This window comes from Melanostigma gelatinosum, assembly GCF_949748355.1.
Source record: "Melanostigma gelatinosum genome assembly, chromosome: 14".
In the NCBI taxonomy this organism is placed as follows: Eukaryota; Metazoa; Chordata; class Actinopteri; order Perciformes; family Zoarcidae; genus Melanostigma; species Melanostigma gelatinosum.
The window spans coordinates 10,235,561-10,251,577 of NC_136647.1; the positions used below are offsets into that span (position 1 = coordinate 10,235,561).

General features: G+C 41.2%; 1 protein-coding gene across 1 annotated transcript in view; it reads right to left on the reverse strand.

Annotated features, from left to right (window-relative positions):
* The window catches only part of LOC306788414 (cell adhesion molecule 2-like), a 189,018-nt gene that overhangs the window by 17,696 nt on the left and 155,305 nt on the right, over positions 1 to 16,017 (reverse strand). Inside the window, exons 4-8 of the mRNA XM_079283948.1 lie at positions 14,487 to 14,639; positions 11,028 to 11,165; positions 2,424 to 2,585; positions 1,861 to 1,951; positions 1,580 to 1,758 (exon numbers count right to left, since the gene is read on the reverse strand). Of these exons, the coding sequence (XP_079140074.1) occupies positions 1,580 to 1,758; positions 1,861 to 1,951; positions 2,424 to 2,585; positions 11,028 to 11,165; positions 14,487 to 14,639 (723 nt within the window). The remainder of the gene's footprint in view (positions 1 to 1,579; positions 1,759 to 1,860; positions 1,952 to 2,423; positions 2,586 to 11,027; positions 11,166 to 14,486; positions 14,640 to 16,017) is intronic.

Sequence of the window (16,017 nt, forward strand, 5' to 3'; positions counted from 1 at the left end):
CTGTTTTGTATGGCCAGCAGGGGGCACTTTCACTGGTTAAAGAAAGAATTCAGCTTGTTTAGAATATTTTAGACGACAAGTTTTGATTAGAAAATGACACTACTTCTCACTTGAGTTATTATCTCAGTAAACATTTTCCCAAAGAGTTTATGACATCAATCGCAAGTATTCTTCAATACAGCACGATGTTCATTTTGTAAATTACGGACCCATTTAGAGTAAAGTAGACGATAAAGCTCAACCTTCTCATCCAAATATGGTCACTTCTGGCTCCAAAAAACCTAGATGGCAACGGCCAAAATGACAGACTTGAAGATTCAAAATGGTGGTCGACAAAGAAATCGCCGACGTCATGGTGGCTACATCCTCTTTCATACAGTCTATGCATATTACAAGATATTTCACGAGGAGGAAAACCGGACAAGTCTTCAAAACACTTTTCTGTAAATGGATGTCCCCAAGAAGCCAGCAATTCAATTTTAAAAACCAAGAAAAAGAAGAGAATATGTAGGAGAGAATGATTGGGGAGATGCGGGCAGCAAGGAGTGTCTGTTCTGCAGAGAGACAATATGTTTTTTCCCTCGTCTCGTATCTTAAACTCTCGCTATTTTCCTTTCATACTATAATATTCCTTCCAGTTAAAACAATTTGTACACCACAGGATATTTAATACATAGCGGGCTAAAAACTCGGCATGAGTCACATTCTCCATCGGCTCCACATCTGGTTAGTTACAACTGTACATCTAACAAGGACAGTCGTGCAGCTACTAGAAAACACAGCTCTGTCAAAGCACAGCTTTCTCTCATGTTCATCAGATTAGCTCTGCTTTCAAGTTAGAGCGCAAATAAAACACCCCCTAAGTGCATGTAATGATAATAATAATAATATTTGATTGATCCAATTAGGGAAAATATATTTTGCCTCCAGTCGTATGATCTCTCTGGCCAAACTACCAGCATTTTTGGGTAAAAGAGATGCGTCTCTCCTCTGGTCATTTTTAAGCATTATTCCTTAATGCCAGGAGACAAATGGCAGCGGAGAAACGGAAGTGAGGAAGAGCTATCTGTATTCCCTCACACTTAGTCCCTTTATCCCCCACCTCCTCTGGCGTTACTAGGAATTACTTATCCTTCCTGGTGATATTCCTGACAATGCAGCACTAAATTCTGCCACCCTCACACATTTCTCTCCTGTGTGTGTGTGTGTGTGTAGGATCTGGGACGCAGGTTTATTTAAGGAAAGGCGTTGGTGGCATTTGTGTCACCCAAGGCTCTTATTCTCCCTGTGAGAGATGGTCCCACTAATCACTCCGAGCACTGACACAGTATGCAGATCAGGATGTATTGTAATCCTGGTTTTTGCAACAGAGTTTGGAGCTATTGCCTGTGAGGTTCATAGTTTCCCCTATTTCATGTAGCATTATTCGAGTCCAAGGCATCCTGCATTGCAGCTTTTTTCCCCTCATCCGTATGACGTTTCAAATGAGTAACTGATGAAGATTTCTCTCTGTTTCTTTACCGTTGGACTTGACCACACGAAACACAATTACCCACATCAGCCTTTCCTTTGAACTCACCGTAGACGTAGAGCACATATTCATCACTGCTGGTCCCTAGGTGGTTGCCGGCTTCGCAGCGGTAGGTGCCATTGTCTGTCTTGTTGAGTGAAGTAAAGGTGAGCTCCCTCCCCTCTACAATCATCCTGTCCAGGTCAGGAAGTTCACCCCCGTCCTTTGTCCACATCACAGGGTCTGGCCTGGGAGGTTAGAGGAAAGAGAAACAAGGTATGATTCATTTTCCTGCCTGAAGGGTAATATAAAAGGCTGACGTAAATGAATACAGAATTTGAGTGACTTACGAAGGGTTTCCTTTGGACACACACTCCAGCTTTAAGTACTGACCCTCCTGGGGGACTGCAAGGGAGTGGATAATCTGCACACGAGGAGCATCTAGGAGAGACAGAGAGGCACGAAGTGAGGGCTGACGATCAGGATTACATACATATGAAGATAAACATCCCATAATTTACTTAATATTGGGTCATGATTGAACAATTAACAAAAATATTCAAAACCAAATGGTTAAAATCATCAGACAAAAAAGGTTCATCCTCTTGAAGAAAATCCTATCATTTTCAAAATACGATAGAATTATAACTATTTAAGACGTAATGTAACAAAGAACTGTAACGTATGATGTGTCATAAGAACATTGGCATGATTCAAACACAACACATGCAGTTTTTCATGAATGATAAATTATCAAATTCTCTTTGCCATCCAACAGGGTTCTGCAGCCTTACAAGCATTCTCAACAACTTCCTCTTTAATATAATTGATCTTCCGCACACTGAGATTTCACAACGTACACTCCGTGTGTGTGTGTGTTTGAGTATGTGCATGTTTCTGTGTGTTCACTCACAGTGGACCTCCAGTACTTCTGTGGCTTGCTGCAGCGTCTGTGTGAGTGCCACATGGTCCACTTTGCAGGTGTAGGCCACTCCGTCATCATTTCTGTCCACGTGCAGCTGCAGAGAGCTCCGTACTGTAAATGTCTTCCCACTTGCATTCACCTCTTTGGCACCTTTGGAGAAAGTTGCATACTGTCACAGATGCAGCACATTTACCTTGCAAGGTGTGAGGGCCGCACATCAATGTGATGCCCCTGTGTACGACAGGCCCCGCTTCACCACCACAGCCAGACTCTACCAAGGTCTTCTATCCACATAGACAGGGGCCTATCATGCGATGCAACAAGCACCTCAATGGAATTTTCCCAGTATCTTTATATTGATATCTTCATCATAGTACAAGGGCATTTTGGAGGAATTATGTACACAACTATTCCTGTAAGAATTCTGCACTAGAACTAGAAAATGCTTTACACAAAAGACAAAACAAATGATCAGATGAGAATAACAATTCCAGCTCACATCACACATCTCCCAGGATGCTGCTTTGGCATCTGTACAGCACACGACCCATTCCAGACTCTAACGAAACACACATGCCTCACTTCTAGGTCAGTGGCTCTTTGAATGTAATGTGTATATTTACACCGTAGGCCTTTTTAAACACCTCTGGCCCAAACTACTATCTTTCTGGGCTTTCACTGCTCCCACACAATATCTACATCTCACCAAACACTTTCCTCTCCCTCCAACCCATCTACCTGACAACCATTTCCAGCCTCATTGGGACAAACACATTACCAGGGCCAATCAGATCTTTGGCAATAACTTCAATCAGCCTAGTTGCAAAGAATCATTCTACACAGTCCTCTCCATCCGTACAACCTGCTTTCAGAGCCATCCCTGCCACGCCTGCCTTGTAATGTCCATCCAAACAGCTGAGTTACCTCTCTGTGTCCATTAACACCCTAATCATTGCCAAGGCATTGGAGAACTCCTTCAACCTAGCTTCCTAAAATTATCGACCGGAAAATTTGGCTTGCTCCTTGAGCACATCATTCCATTTATTGCTTAATTTGCCATCCCCACTGATATGGGCCTTAGATCAGCCAAATTTGTTTGATTGACGTTCCAGGACCAACCCTCATGACACCAATCTTCGACCACCACTTTAATGTTCTTGTAATTTTATTGGCTCACAATAAATCATCATCCCTGAAAGCAGTGATGCCTAGTAAGTAGAGAGCTCCTTATAACAAGAAGGTCACAGAGTTGACTCCCGCACCGCTGACTTCCTCCGTCCCCATCAAACTGCCCTTGAGCTCGACACTCCGTACCTGGCCCTGGGTGCCCTGTGCTCAGTCTAAATGCCCAGAGTTTCAAGGCCAAACAGAATGACAGTCCAGTACTAGACTTATATTCTCTTTACATACCCAGAACACACTGTTTAACACCCTCCTAGTTGTTAAAAAAAAGAATAACCTTCTGGATTCGGGAAACGTCAAAGTCCGATAGTGATCCTGCACAAATTATAGCAAAACAACTTGAAGAACTGTAACTGTGCTCAGGTACCAGACGACATTTAAGGATGCCAATTTTTGACGAAGCCTCAGCCTACGCATATGACACAAATGTTCTCCGAAATTCAGAGACTGTTAAGTACGTGTTATGCAAGACAAAATGACCATCCTCCTCCAGACTACACACATGCCAACATTCACAACTCACCACCGCTCGCTCTGCTTTTATCTACGACCTGTAACTTAATTTGTAATACGTAACCACCCCCAAGCAGGTATTTTTAAAACATTCTTCTCACACATATCTGCTCAACCAAGTCTTTTGGGGCTGGATGGTCTGCTCACATCATGCCAGCAGCCTGTATTTTAAACCATGTCAAGCCTGTTCGTTCTCACTCCTACAAGGTTTTTTTCATGATGGTAAAAAAAATACTGTAATACTGCATCCAGCTGTCCAGGCTTAGCTCTTCATTCAGGTGTTGCCCTGCTTTGTAAAAATGTCCTTTTTTCTTTAATCATCATCACAAATTCAAGAAAGCTTCAGTGTTTAGAGCAGGGGTCTCAAACTCCCGGCCCGCCACGTCATTTTATGTGGCCCGCGAATCCGCCAGCAAAAAAAAAAGTTTTTTTTTATCGTCGAAATTATGAGCTAGAAAGTCGAAGTTATGAGCTGGAAAGTCATAACTATGATAGAAAGTCAAAATTATGATAGAAAGTCAAAACCATGAGATAGAAAGTCAAAATTATGAGATACTTAAACACAGTCATAGAAGCAGCTCTTTGGCTGGTTACTGTACATTTAACATGGAAATGTATTGTGAGTACATTGAAGACTACTTTAAACTGTGAATGAAGAGAGTTATTTAACAATATGTTACGAGAAGTTACATTTACAACCGGCCCTTTGTGGGCGACCATGATGCTGATGTGGCCCGGAGTGAAAATGAGTTTGAGACCCCTGGTTTAGAGTCTCTTTCTCTGTCTTATGCTGGCCACCTTTGTTTGTATCTCCTGAAGAGACTGTTTACGCTCCACATCCTTCTCTCCTCTGTGCTCATCTGCTCCACTTTCTAAGCATTCCACCCCACTGTCTCCTCTCCCTCTCCATTCTGCCAATCAACCATTCTCCTCAGTCGCCCGCCCCCCCCCCCCCCCCCCAACTGAGGCAATGAGCCCGCCTCCCCTAGAGATGAACGACTGACAGCTCTGCAGTGTTAGCAACATCCACACAGGCAACAAGTCTTTGTTTGTTTGAAGTTTGAAAAGTGTATCCATTTTTTTTAAGTATGTCAATTTAAAATATTTAATCTCAATGAATCATCCTGAATTGTGCACCTAACCTGATGTTCTGACTCTCTTTATTATTGTAGGTTGGCCTTCAGCAAAAAAAATAAACCCACAGGATTATTTCTAAAAGTTAGTTCATCATTTTTTGTATTCAATAGAGAAGCTCACTTTCTGTATAATTCTACTGTGTGATTATAGTGTCTCGACCCATTTACACTCTTAAAAGCCTGATGGCGATTTGAATGGATTCTGATTGGATCTGTGAGATTCAGGACAAGAGGACTACAAAACGTGCTTGCACAACGTTGGAGTTCATTCATATCATTATTCGGTCCAAAGTCTTTTTAGGTCCACTTTGAGAGCTTAATAACAGTTGTCTAACAGCAAGTAACACCTCATTGTTAAAATGTGTCAATCTGCATGCACTCAATGGCTTCTGCACTGTTGTGTGCAAACAGGAGTGTGGGGGGGAGAGAAGGTACTGTATACAAAAAAAAAGCCTGGCAGTATTTGTCTGTGAGGTAGCTGCTGCTCACAGCTCTGCATCGTTGGCGCGAGCCAAGACATAGCCTTGGAGGATTCGAAATGGCAATGACAGGCGTAAAAGTGAGAATCTGACCCTTTTATGCCATTTCACAGGAGAGAGGAACGACCCAAAAAAAAGAGGATGGGGGGAAAGAGAAGAAAGACGACTGCTGGGGTGGCGGAGGAATCATCAACAACGGCAACAGAGCTGACTAATCCTGGCAGCAGGGGTCCGAGGGCTGACTCAATATACCCTGAACTGCATCCCATCTGAGATTTAAAACAATTTGCCTGTGAAATCGCCTGTGGGTGAGGAAAAGCTAAATATATAACGGTACAAAATGCTCATTTAGATACAATAAAATACACACTGCAAACAGAAAATAAAATGTTGCCAGATAACTACCTGGTCTGCATGCTTTCATTTGTCTGTCAGATGAGCTGCGCAGCAATAAGTGTGGCTTAACTCTGAAACAAGAGCACAAACACATAGCAGGCCCCAGCTCCAGTGAGATGCGGAGATGATATATTGTGCCAGCCGCCGTCTTCTCACATATTCTGGCCACCCTGCAGCGTCAGGGAGCTGGGCCTGTTGGCTGAGCTGTCTTACTAGTTCGACTCTGCACTTATCTGACGGGCGACTATGACCAAGGAGCACTGTTGAGTTTATATGGTATCAGTGCCATGGCAGACCCGTCATAATGTCCTTTCTGACATGAAACTCTCTGAGCATTTACAGCTGAGAAACGTCTGCTGTGGATACTGACGACAGGTTTTTTTTTCCGCCCTCAAAAGGAGAGGTCTGATAGGTCTTGGTGCCTTGGCATTTAAAACTGGACAGGTGTTCCACCTCCAGGATGTTGCTCTTAATGGACATAGACAGCGGGGGGTAGCAATCTGATCTTATCTTCTTTCACCACAGTGCTCAAGTCGAACTCCGTTAACCCGATCAAACACTCTCATGATGCCAGAGAAAGAGGATAAGGTAGGTGAATATGCGTTTTTGTGTGTGCGACTTAGACATCTTTTATTCATGCCACTGTGACTTGCAGGAGCCATCTTGAAATTACATCTTTAATGGTCATCGATCCACACAACCCCAGGGAGCTGGATAGTACAAATGCAGTCCCAACACAGACTTTTGAAGTAGTGTGCAGCGTTGTCGAACGCTGTCGAAATGACTGAAAAGATATTCCTCTTTTAAGTGGAAAACGACTTTAAACTTAATTCTTACTTTAGTGTTCACAATATCACTAGCAGTCTCATCAACTTCAACATCATCCTCTTTGAAATAAGCTCCAGGAGCGACAGCCTATTCACTCTCCTCGATAGTTCTTTCCAGAGCAAACCTTAGAATAGCGATGGCCACCTTATTCTGTTCTCACTCAGCGTAGTCAAGGACAATTACCCATAAATGAAGAGTAAGCCAGCGCAATTTGAAAAGGTTTGTTCCGTCACTATTCAACTCTTCAGTGTGCGGGCAGACTTGAGTGATCGCGTACTGAAGAGTCAGCAGACAACAACCTAAAATAATGCAAGCTATGTCTGCAGTAATAGTTCCTTGTCCTTGACTAACAGCTTTGACAACAGAACAGGAACGTGGCCGCCAGCGAATTTGAATCAGATCTTTGTGTTTTCTTCCTTAAGCCCCGTTGGAATAGAGATATTGCGACACACGATGAACCTCTACAGTTTAGGTCAGGGAGTACGATAATACTAGTCTGATAGCGAACATCCCCACCCTTATTTGAAATAAATATTCATTTCATCTCTGCCTTGCTTGGTCTCCTCCACACAGCTCCCTCCGGTTCAGTGGTGTGTAAACAAGTGCTACATGTGGTGATATTGGCAGAGGTCTCGCTGGGTTACGGTGTGTAACTGAGATAGAAATATATCATTACTGGGTGGGGACTGCGGGGATCTGGGGGACAAAGAGACTGAGAAATAAGAATATTGGATCCTCACACACAAGCTTATGTCCTCGCATGCAGGCTGTCTGCTCCATCTGCCTGTTTTGCTCACACACATAAATACACACACACTTAGCATAGGGTGTCCGTTAACTGCATGCGAATGGGAGATGGACTGCTCCAGTGGCTCTGCTGGTAATATAATCTTCTCTATTCCCCCAGATCCCACACCAATATGTCACAATTGTCATTTATTCCCAGCATGGTCGCCCACAATCAGATGGCTTTTCACATTGAACACACCCTGATCCTGTCAGGATGATGAACACCCCAGTTGCACTCACATACACCTACCTACACATGCATGCATACATTGTGTATTACCCTGCGTTGCTCTTTTGTGTTTGCGTTCTTTCATGTTTATTTATATTGCCTGTTTTAAAAAAGGCACACCGCTGAAGAGTGGCTTGCACGCAAATAAACTCTATTGGTGAGACTGTGTCTTGCTTATAATTCACACCTTCCTATTAATACAAAAAAAAACTTGACCAAGTAATGATTGATGTGGTGACAAAAAAAGAACAGGTGTAAATGTGTCAATCACAATCTTAAGAACAGATTTTTTTCTTGAACTAAATGCTACCTGAATACGTCTGACAAAAGCATCACACTGATCGACGAACTGCTAATTAAAAACAGACACCTTGTCAGGAGAGGCAGGGTATTAATCAAGGAATCAATGCGTCCTTCACCTTTGAAACCAATCATTTCTGTGGTGCAATAAAAAAGATAATGGTGACAAGGTTAGCCACGAAGGTTTAATGAGAGATTTGATCAGAAGTGATCATTTGTGGTGTTAAAAATCAAGATTGGCATTTTGTCTTCACTCTGTCAAGAGTCAAAGTGTGAGATTGACACGCTTTTTGTTTTTTTTGTTATTTAGCGCAGAGGATGCTCTGAGGAAGTCTGAATAGACGTGATGAGACAAATTCAATATTATCTCCCAACTACAGTTAATCAAATGGAAAGACACCATGATATCTGCTTGAAACTGTGTGCAAAACCAGCATTGATCTGGGCTTATCTGCTAGCTCATCTGGACCCTGGTAAACCCTCATGTGAGATAGCAGGCTGAGCTGTCTGGGCTTACGCCGGGGTAGAAAGGGTGTAATGGCACACACCGAGAGAGCTTTTCAGTGAATTCAGCGAGGGCCGGAACATTACCTCTGATCGAAATTCTTGATTATTCCAACAGCAGATCTGACAAGAATCTTCTAATCTGACACTCATGGTTCTGCTTTCTGTTTTGGGGCAATGTTACCGAGACTTCTTTTACAAAAAAAGAAAAATGACGACACAATGTGAATGTTCTTTTCATTATATATATAAAAAAACTGCCATCTTTACAAATAGTTTCAACAACGTTAAGAGTTATAAACGTTATTGGTGTCCTTTCTGGGCGAAAAAGTACAACCTTGTCACAGTGAATAATATACTGATATGAAATTGTACAAGACCCAAATTAGAGGGAGTAGTGTGCCAAGTTGAGGAGAGAATTATAGCATCTGACCTTAATGAGACGGCGTATCCTCTTGAGACTACCTTCACTTCAAACCACCAAGGATATCTCTGACTACCTGTTCACTTTCTGTGGCAAATTGAAAGAACATTATGTCCTGGCTAGGTTTCCATTTGCCTTACAGGGAGCTCTTATCTCAGTCGTGTGCCACTGGGAGAAGCCATAATCACCCGTAGAGACACAATAAGCCTGGAAGGAAAAACACCCATTCTGCTAATTAGTATATATATATAGATATACATATACATATATATATATAATAATAAGCTTGGAGAAGAATATATATATATATATATTCTTCTCCAAGCTTCATGTTCCCCTGAAAAGCAACAAGAGGAACTGTAAAGTGGAGTGACACATTACTATAACACATTCGAGAAAAACATGGTGATTAGAAAAAAGTTAAACTACCAAAATGCAACTAGAGGAACTACTCACAAACATTATTCAATGAGTGAAATATTAATGGGATTATTGTTTGTAGAACATACAAGTGTGAGAATGTTTACAGAGATTCAACTATTCCATATGATAACAATGAATAATAATAATATTTTTTTAATAATGAAATGCAATTTGTAATTTAGAAGATTTGAATTAGAGAAGGGTGATTTGCATTTTGTTATCTGACTTCAATCTACTTTGTGAAACAGCATAAAGACCTTTGTAGAAAAAGTTCTGCAACTGTGCTGATGATATGTGACAGTCTGCCCCACTGGGTTTTTACATTTTATTTGATACAGAACCACATCTGTTTCTCTGTTCCTCAAAGAGCTCATCTCGTCATTTCATGTCCCTATCTCTCTTTTCTTCAATATGTTTTTTTTCTCATTCTCCCTCTCGCTCCTGTTCAAACAATTACAAAGCCGATGGTTCATCAAGAAGAACAGAACAGGGGCCGGGTGGAAATGAGGTGTGTATTCCAGTCAGTGTGATTTAGAAGTGCCCTCTGATAACAAGGGAGGTTAATGTATCGGTCTCAGGCCAAAGGACTTCTTGCTGAATCCGCTCTATTAGAAACAACTTGTTCGGAAAAAGATTACACCGTTGAGACATCGGCTGCAGCAGTTTCATGGTATCAGTTTTGTGAAAAAGACTTTCAATGTATTCTATAACACAAATTCCTATTTTCTGGTACATTTGCTCTCCGTTGGTCTGAGCCATGCTGAAATGTGATCATCAATAGTTTTTAGTGTCTGACAACACAGTGGAGATTGTGGGCCTAATGGAATGGTTTAACATAAAGGGAAGTTATAGCACGGTATTGGAAATATCAATAAATCCGTAAATAATTTTCACTTCAGCAACTTCAATAATAGCACAGAATGATTATGTAAAACTACAGTCAGTAACTTAACTGCTTCATTTGGAAAATGCTCACAATTACAAATATGTAGTCCAATTAATAAGGAAAATATTCTTTTTTTTCTAAATATCAATTTGCCATGTTTTATAATAACTAAGGTGACATGTTGTCTGAATGACATTTAGGGCTGTCCTTGACCAAAGAAATTGTTCGTCGACTAAGAGTCATACAATTTGGTCGACTAGTTGATTCGTTGATTTAATTGCGTTAACTTTCTTGCAAATAAGTCATTCAGCATAAAAAAATCCTCAAAAAATAAACGACTTACCAGCTAAAGAAATGTCAGTCGACAAAAAACAAAATGACTGATTTGTTTACAAATGAGTCGACTAATCGACTAAGAGGGGGCAGCCGTGATGGTATTACACATGAGTGTGTGTACCCAAAGCAGTGATGCAGATGTAAATGCAGGTACAGATGTAACATACCTTTGACCTCCTTTTCATTCCTGAACCAGCGCAGGTCGGCAGCGGGCTTGCTGCCCTGAGTCATGCAGGTCAGAGTGATGTGGTCCCCCTCCAAAGCGGGCTTCGTCAGGCCATCGATCTCTGGCTTCTCTGGCACACCTGAAGGATGGAATGGGAAATTACAGCGATGGAACTTATTTACACACTGCGCAATGTCATTATGCAACAATAATATCGTTATGCCTTATTGGAAATTCTCCTCTAGCTTGCGCTGCTGCAGGCAGACTACAGAGCAGCATCCCTGAGCGGCCCGATAATGCATCAGGTAGGACTCTTTCTGACACAGCGGTGATCGGCCTCTCTAACCACTGGACCGTCTTCAAGGGTCAGTTCACCAAAATGACAGAGAAGTATGTTTTCTCACATACCTCTAGTTGTATCAACCAATGTGTTTATGATTAAATCAGGAAATGATTTACGAGAGCATGAAGTTATTCGTAGATTTAGCCTCTGCATTCTGTGCTGAAAATGCACCAGATTGCATTCAACTTTAAAATGTCGAATATTTTCAGAAAAAGATTTATTCGGCACCGCTGGCATCAAGTCGTGTAGATTTTCTTTGGCCAGGTTGTGAAATATCTGCCTCAGCGCAATGCCAAAAGAGGTAAATAGAGTTTTGTTTGAGATGGTCACAGATCAGGAGATTTGATGTGAACACTTTTTTACTGCTATTTTCTACCGTATGAATATTACCTATTGAATAGTTAAATATCCAGCTAAATAGCACAAGGTGTAAGTTGACAAATATGTTTTTGTTTGCGTTTATATGTGTGTGTTTGTATTGGTGTGTGTGTGTGTGTGTGTAAATGTGAGTAAGCAAAGGCTTGTGTTCACAGAGGAGGCCACGAGGTTGTACAGGAAATGTTAATTACTAGCCTTTCCTATAATGAGTGTTTTAAGTGTGTAGAGGCTGCCCTTCTCATGTCAATGAGCAATAAGTCTGCCTCAGGCTGAGAGTCTGAAAGGTCTGTCAGTCAATGCCATTGACTGACTCTGGCCTTGTCTGTCTCACCACCTCCAGTAAGGTTTATTACCAGACTCCTGTTTTCTGTTTACCATCCATTTGAAGGAAAAAAAAAAACTGCATCCACAATCCTAACAATGGCTGCTGCTTGGTAAATACAGCATACAGTGATATCTTTCCCTCCTCAACTAACTAAATCCTTTACGTTTAAAATACAGAGAGGTCATTTCTTTAAGAAGTTATTTAGAACAACAAATCAAAGTCAGCTACGATTACTAATAAGACAAATAACTGAGGGTTAAGTCTGTCATGTTGCCACGCTAGCTGCACGGCAATGTCGATCCAACACTTTGGTCCAGAAATACCTATTGGATGGATTGCCATGGAATTGTGTAGAGAAATTCACGACTCCCCAATGGATGAATTGTAATGACTTTGGTGATTCCATGACTTTTCCCAGCACCACCATGAGATTTGAAATGTCTCAGTTACTCTGAAATTTGTTGCACATATTCGCCCCTCAGGATGATATGTAATAATTTTGGTGACCCCTAAAAGGACCAATATATGACATTCTGAACATCAATATAGCAGCGAACAACTATAAAGATCCATAAAGATCCAGAGGGGTTATATCTATCTGAGCAGGGATGGAAGCTGCTCTCCCTCTGTGTGTGCTGTAATCAGAGCCTCGCCTTGCTTTGTTTCTATATCCGGGCCATCCGCGCATGCTTTTAGTTCATGTTCGTACATGTGAGCGTACCCCAGTGATAGGCTCATGGCCGCCGCTCTGCACTGCTGTCATATGGCGATTACAACTGATGAAGCCCTAGACGACATCGTTGTGGAAGCATATAGCACCCACCCTCCAGTTACCCCTCAGGTGTTAGCTGTCAGCACTTCTTGCACGTTTAGCACTGTGAGCGTGTTAAGATCCGCTCAGAGGCAATAGAAATGCCCCCCAATCTCGTATTATCTTTCCACACCATCAGGTCAAATTTTAATTTTTCCAGTAATTTGTTTTCCAACCAAATACCTGCAAAACTAATGCCATTCCTATTAGCTTCAGCTGTTCGTCATGTATAGTTAAATTGCGATGAACCAAAATGGTAAACATGATAAACTCCAATTATAGCTGCTAAAGTCCATCCTGTTAGAGTAGTCATTGTGAGTGTGTTAGAATGTTAAACAGTTAGATCAAAGTACTGCCTTATCGGTCGTGATGTACCATGACTATTTTCATACCCAAGAGTTCACATTTCATTATTTCACACTTCAAATCATGTAATTCCTTTCTCATCTCATTTATATTGTTTTCAAAATTGTGTGTGAGCTAAGAGATAAACACATGTATATTTATTCACAAATGTATGTTGAGAAGATCTGAATTTGAGGCTCAATTCATTTAGATATTTTGTCCAAATCATTTTCTCTTGTTTTCATTGTTCTCTTGTTTTCACACTTTCCTGAAGCAGTGGCAGATAAAACCAGGCCATTCACAGACCATTTAGAATGTTTCATAAATCTCCCCGTTTCCTGGCTTTCACCATTAACTATTGTTCAGTATTGCAAAAATAATTTCCCCCCATATCCGTATTGAGCAGTAGCCTTTAATGTCTCTAATTCTCTGAACGCTTGTTAACACAGGGAGCCTGCTAATGGTCCTGGAGTGCACTAGAACATCTATTAACATTAGCGAAAACTAATTGGCAAGATAATAAGCCCAGGGGCGATGATCACAACACAAACATTACTAGAGGGCCCAACAGTATGTTTTGTATTTGTCTGCAGATGCTGGCGTAAGCAACAGACGATTTGTAACCACTGTCGATTTGTTCATTTGAGTTTGTCTTAAAGGAGAAAACAAAAGACAGAACCAATAATGGTTTGGACTGAAAAATGTACCAAAAAGCATAACTAGAAAGCTTTCAAAGCATAACCTCCACCAAGGATGCACAATTGCCGAGAGGTGTTATTTTTACTGGGCCCATCTTATGTTTGGTGATATATTGCTCTTTTAAGGTCTTAAACTTACACACTAAACAATTAGACTATTGACCTTTTTCACAGCAGACATTAGAATGTCCCAATAAGCTTTTCCAAATAGACAACACGCACGACATCACAAACATTCGCCTCTGTCGACTGTAAGGCATTGCAACCACACGCAATGTGATTAAGTGAGCGAAACAACTTTTTCTCTGCCCTTGTCTTTCTTACTGATCTACTCATTTTGCCGTCTCTCCAACTGTGTAATCCACAGTTGAACGCAACGCCTGTTCTTCAAAGTAATTCGGGGAAATGTAGGATTTTCTTAACTATGGTGAACCAGTCTGGAAAGGTTGAGGGAAGTTGTGCGCAACCACAGACTGATCTTAAGTAACAGTGAATTCACAAATGAACATTTCTATTAAGCAGGAATTAAATACTGTACCTAATATGAAATGGGTACTTACCAAGAACCGTCATGTAGGCTTTGGCTGTTCTGACAGGCATGGTGAAGAGAGAACAGGTGTACATGCCTTCATCCGTCAGCGTGACATCACTGATGCTAATGGTCAACTCTGACCGTGACGCATGCACCAGCTCAATCCTGTTGTCCCTTAAAGCTGGACAGAGAGACAGACAGAGACAGAGAGGGAGTTAGTCAACATAAAACAACAGAAACCGTGTGTTACTTGATGTCCAGTCTGTACATTTCACTTCTGTGGGGGCACAATATGCACACAGACGAACAGTCAAATAGACGAGAGAGAAAGAGAGACGGGGTAGACAAGGCACATTAACCATGGCAACAGTAGGCAACCGCAACATGGAAAAGAGAGATCAGCGATATGCTACTTTGCTGCTCTATTGTATGATGCTGAACATGTGCATAGTGTGGAAAAAACAAAACAGGGCCATGTTAACCACACACACATTAATTAATGCTAAACTTGGTGGTATAGTATGGTTTTTGCTCGTGCCGAAATATGTAAGGCTCATTTTATACTTTGACATGAAAAATAGTACTTGAGGTAGCCAAACCACGCTGTGTTGTGTAAGTGATATATGCATTAATACATTTAAATGAATAAAAAAAAATCTAAATTCGAACTGAAATGGGACCTCAGACCTGAACTTCCTGTTGAATCTGGAAATGTCGATACACCTCTATATTTTGAAACATACTCATACCATTATGTGGTGGAAACCCTTGCAGACATTTTACTTATATGAAAATGTAATCTTACAAAAGACGTAACAGGAATGAAAATCAATACTGCAATAACAGGCTGGGAAAAAGGCCAAATGAGAATTTTGGCAAGATGTGACAGTTGAAATGGATTTGCTGAAATTGGATGGCTTGTTGAAAGATACTCTATGGTCTTCAAAGTATAGACTTTGTACTTCTTGTCTGTGATACAGTGGGAGCAAGTTTTCAGAAATTGGTAATACCTTGAACATGACATAATTCATGCCTGTTGTATCCAAAGCGGTGCATTGTGATGTACAAAACAAAACCACCGAAACGGCTGACTTCTACTGTAAAAAGACAATATGTGGATCGTTCAGTGCGATAAAAAGTTAATCCATTCTGTGTCTGTGGCCTCAAGAGATTTATGCAAGCCTTCCTTTTGAAAGTACAACATCTTTCTACAAACCTTATTTCATAGGAACAGCTCTCCATCAATGTGACTCAGAGAACATCTCGTTCAAGTGCAGTGTGTGTGTGTGTGTGTGTGTGTGTGTGTTTGTGTGTGACTGTTTGGGTTCAGCGAAAAAGATTATTGATCATCTTGGCTCATATTGTTGATATGTTCTTTCATATGAGGCTACATGAAAGAACATTCTTATCTCATGGTAATTTGGGATACATCCCATAAAAAGTAAAGCACCCTGGTTTTGTTACCTCTCTACAAAGACTTGAAGAGTAAAGGCCATTCGACAGTCTGTTTGGAGAGTACTTTAAAGAATGGCTGGCTGAATGGTAAAAATGATACAAGC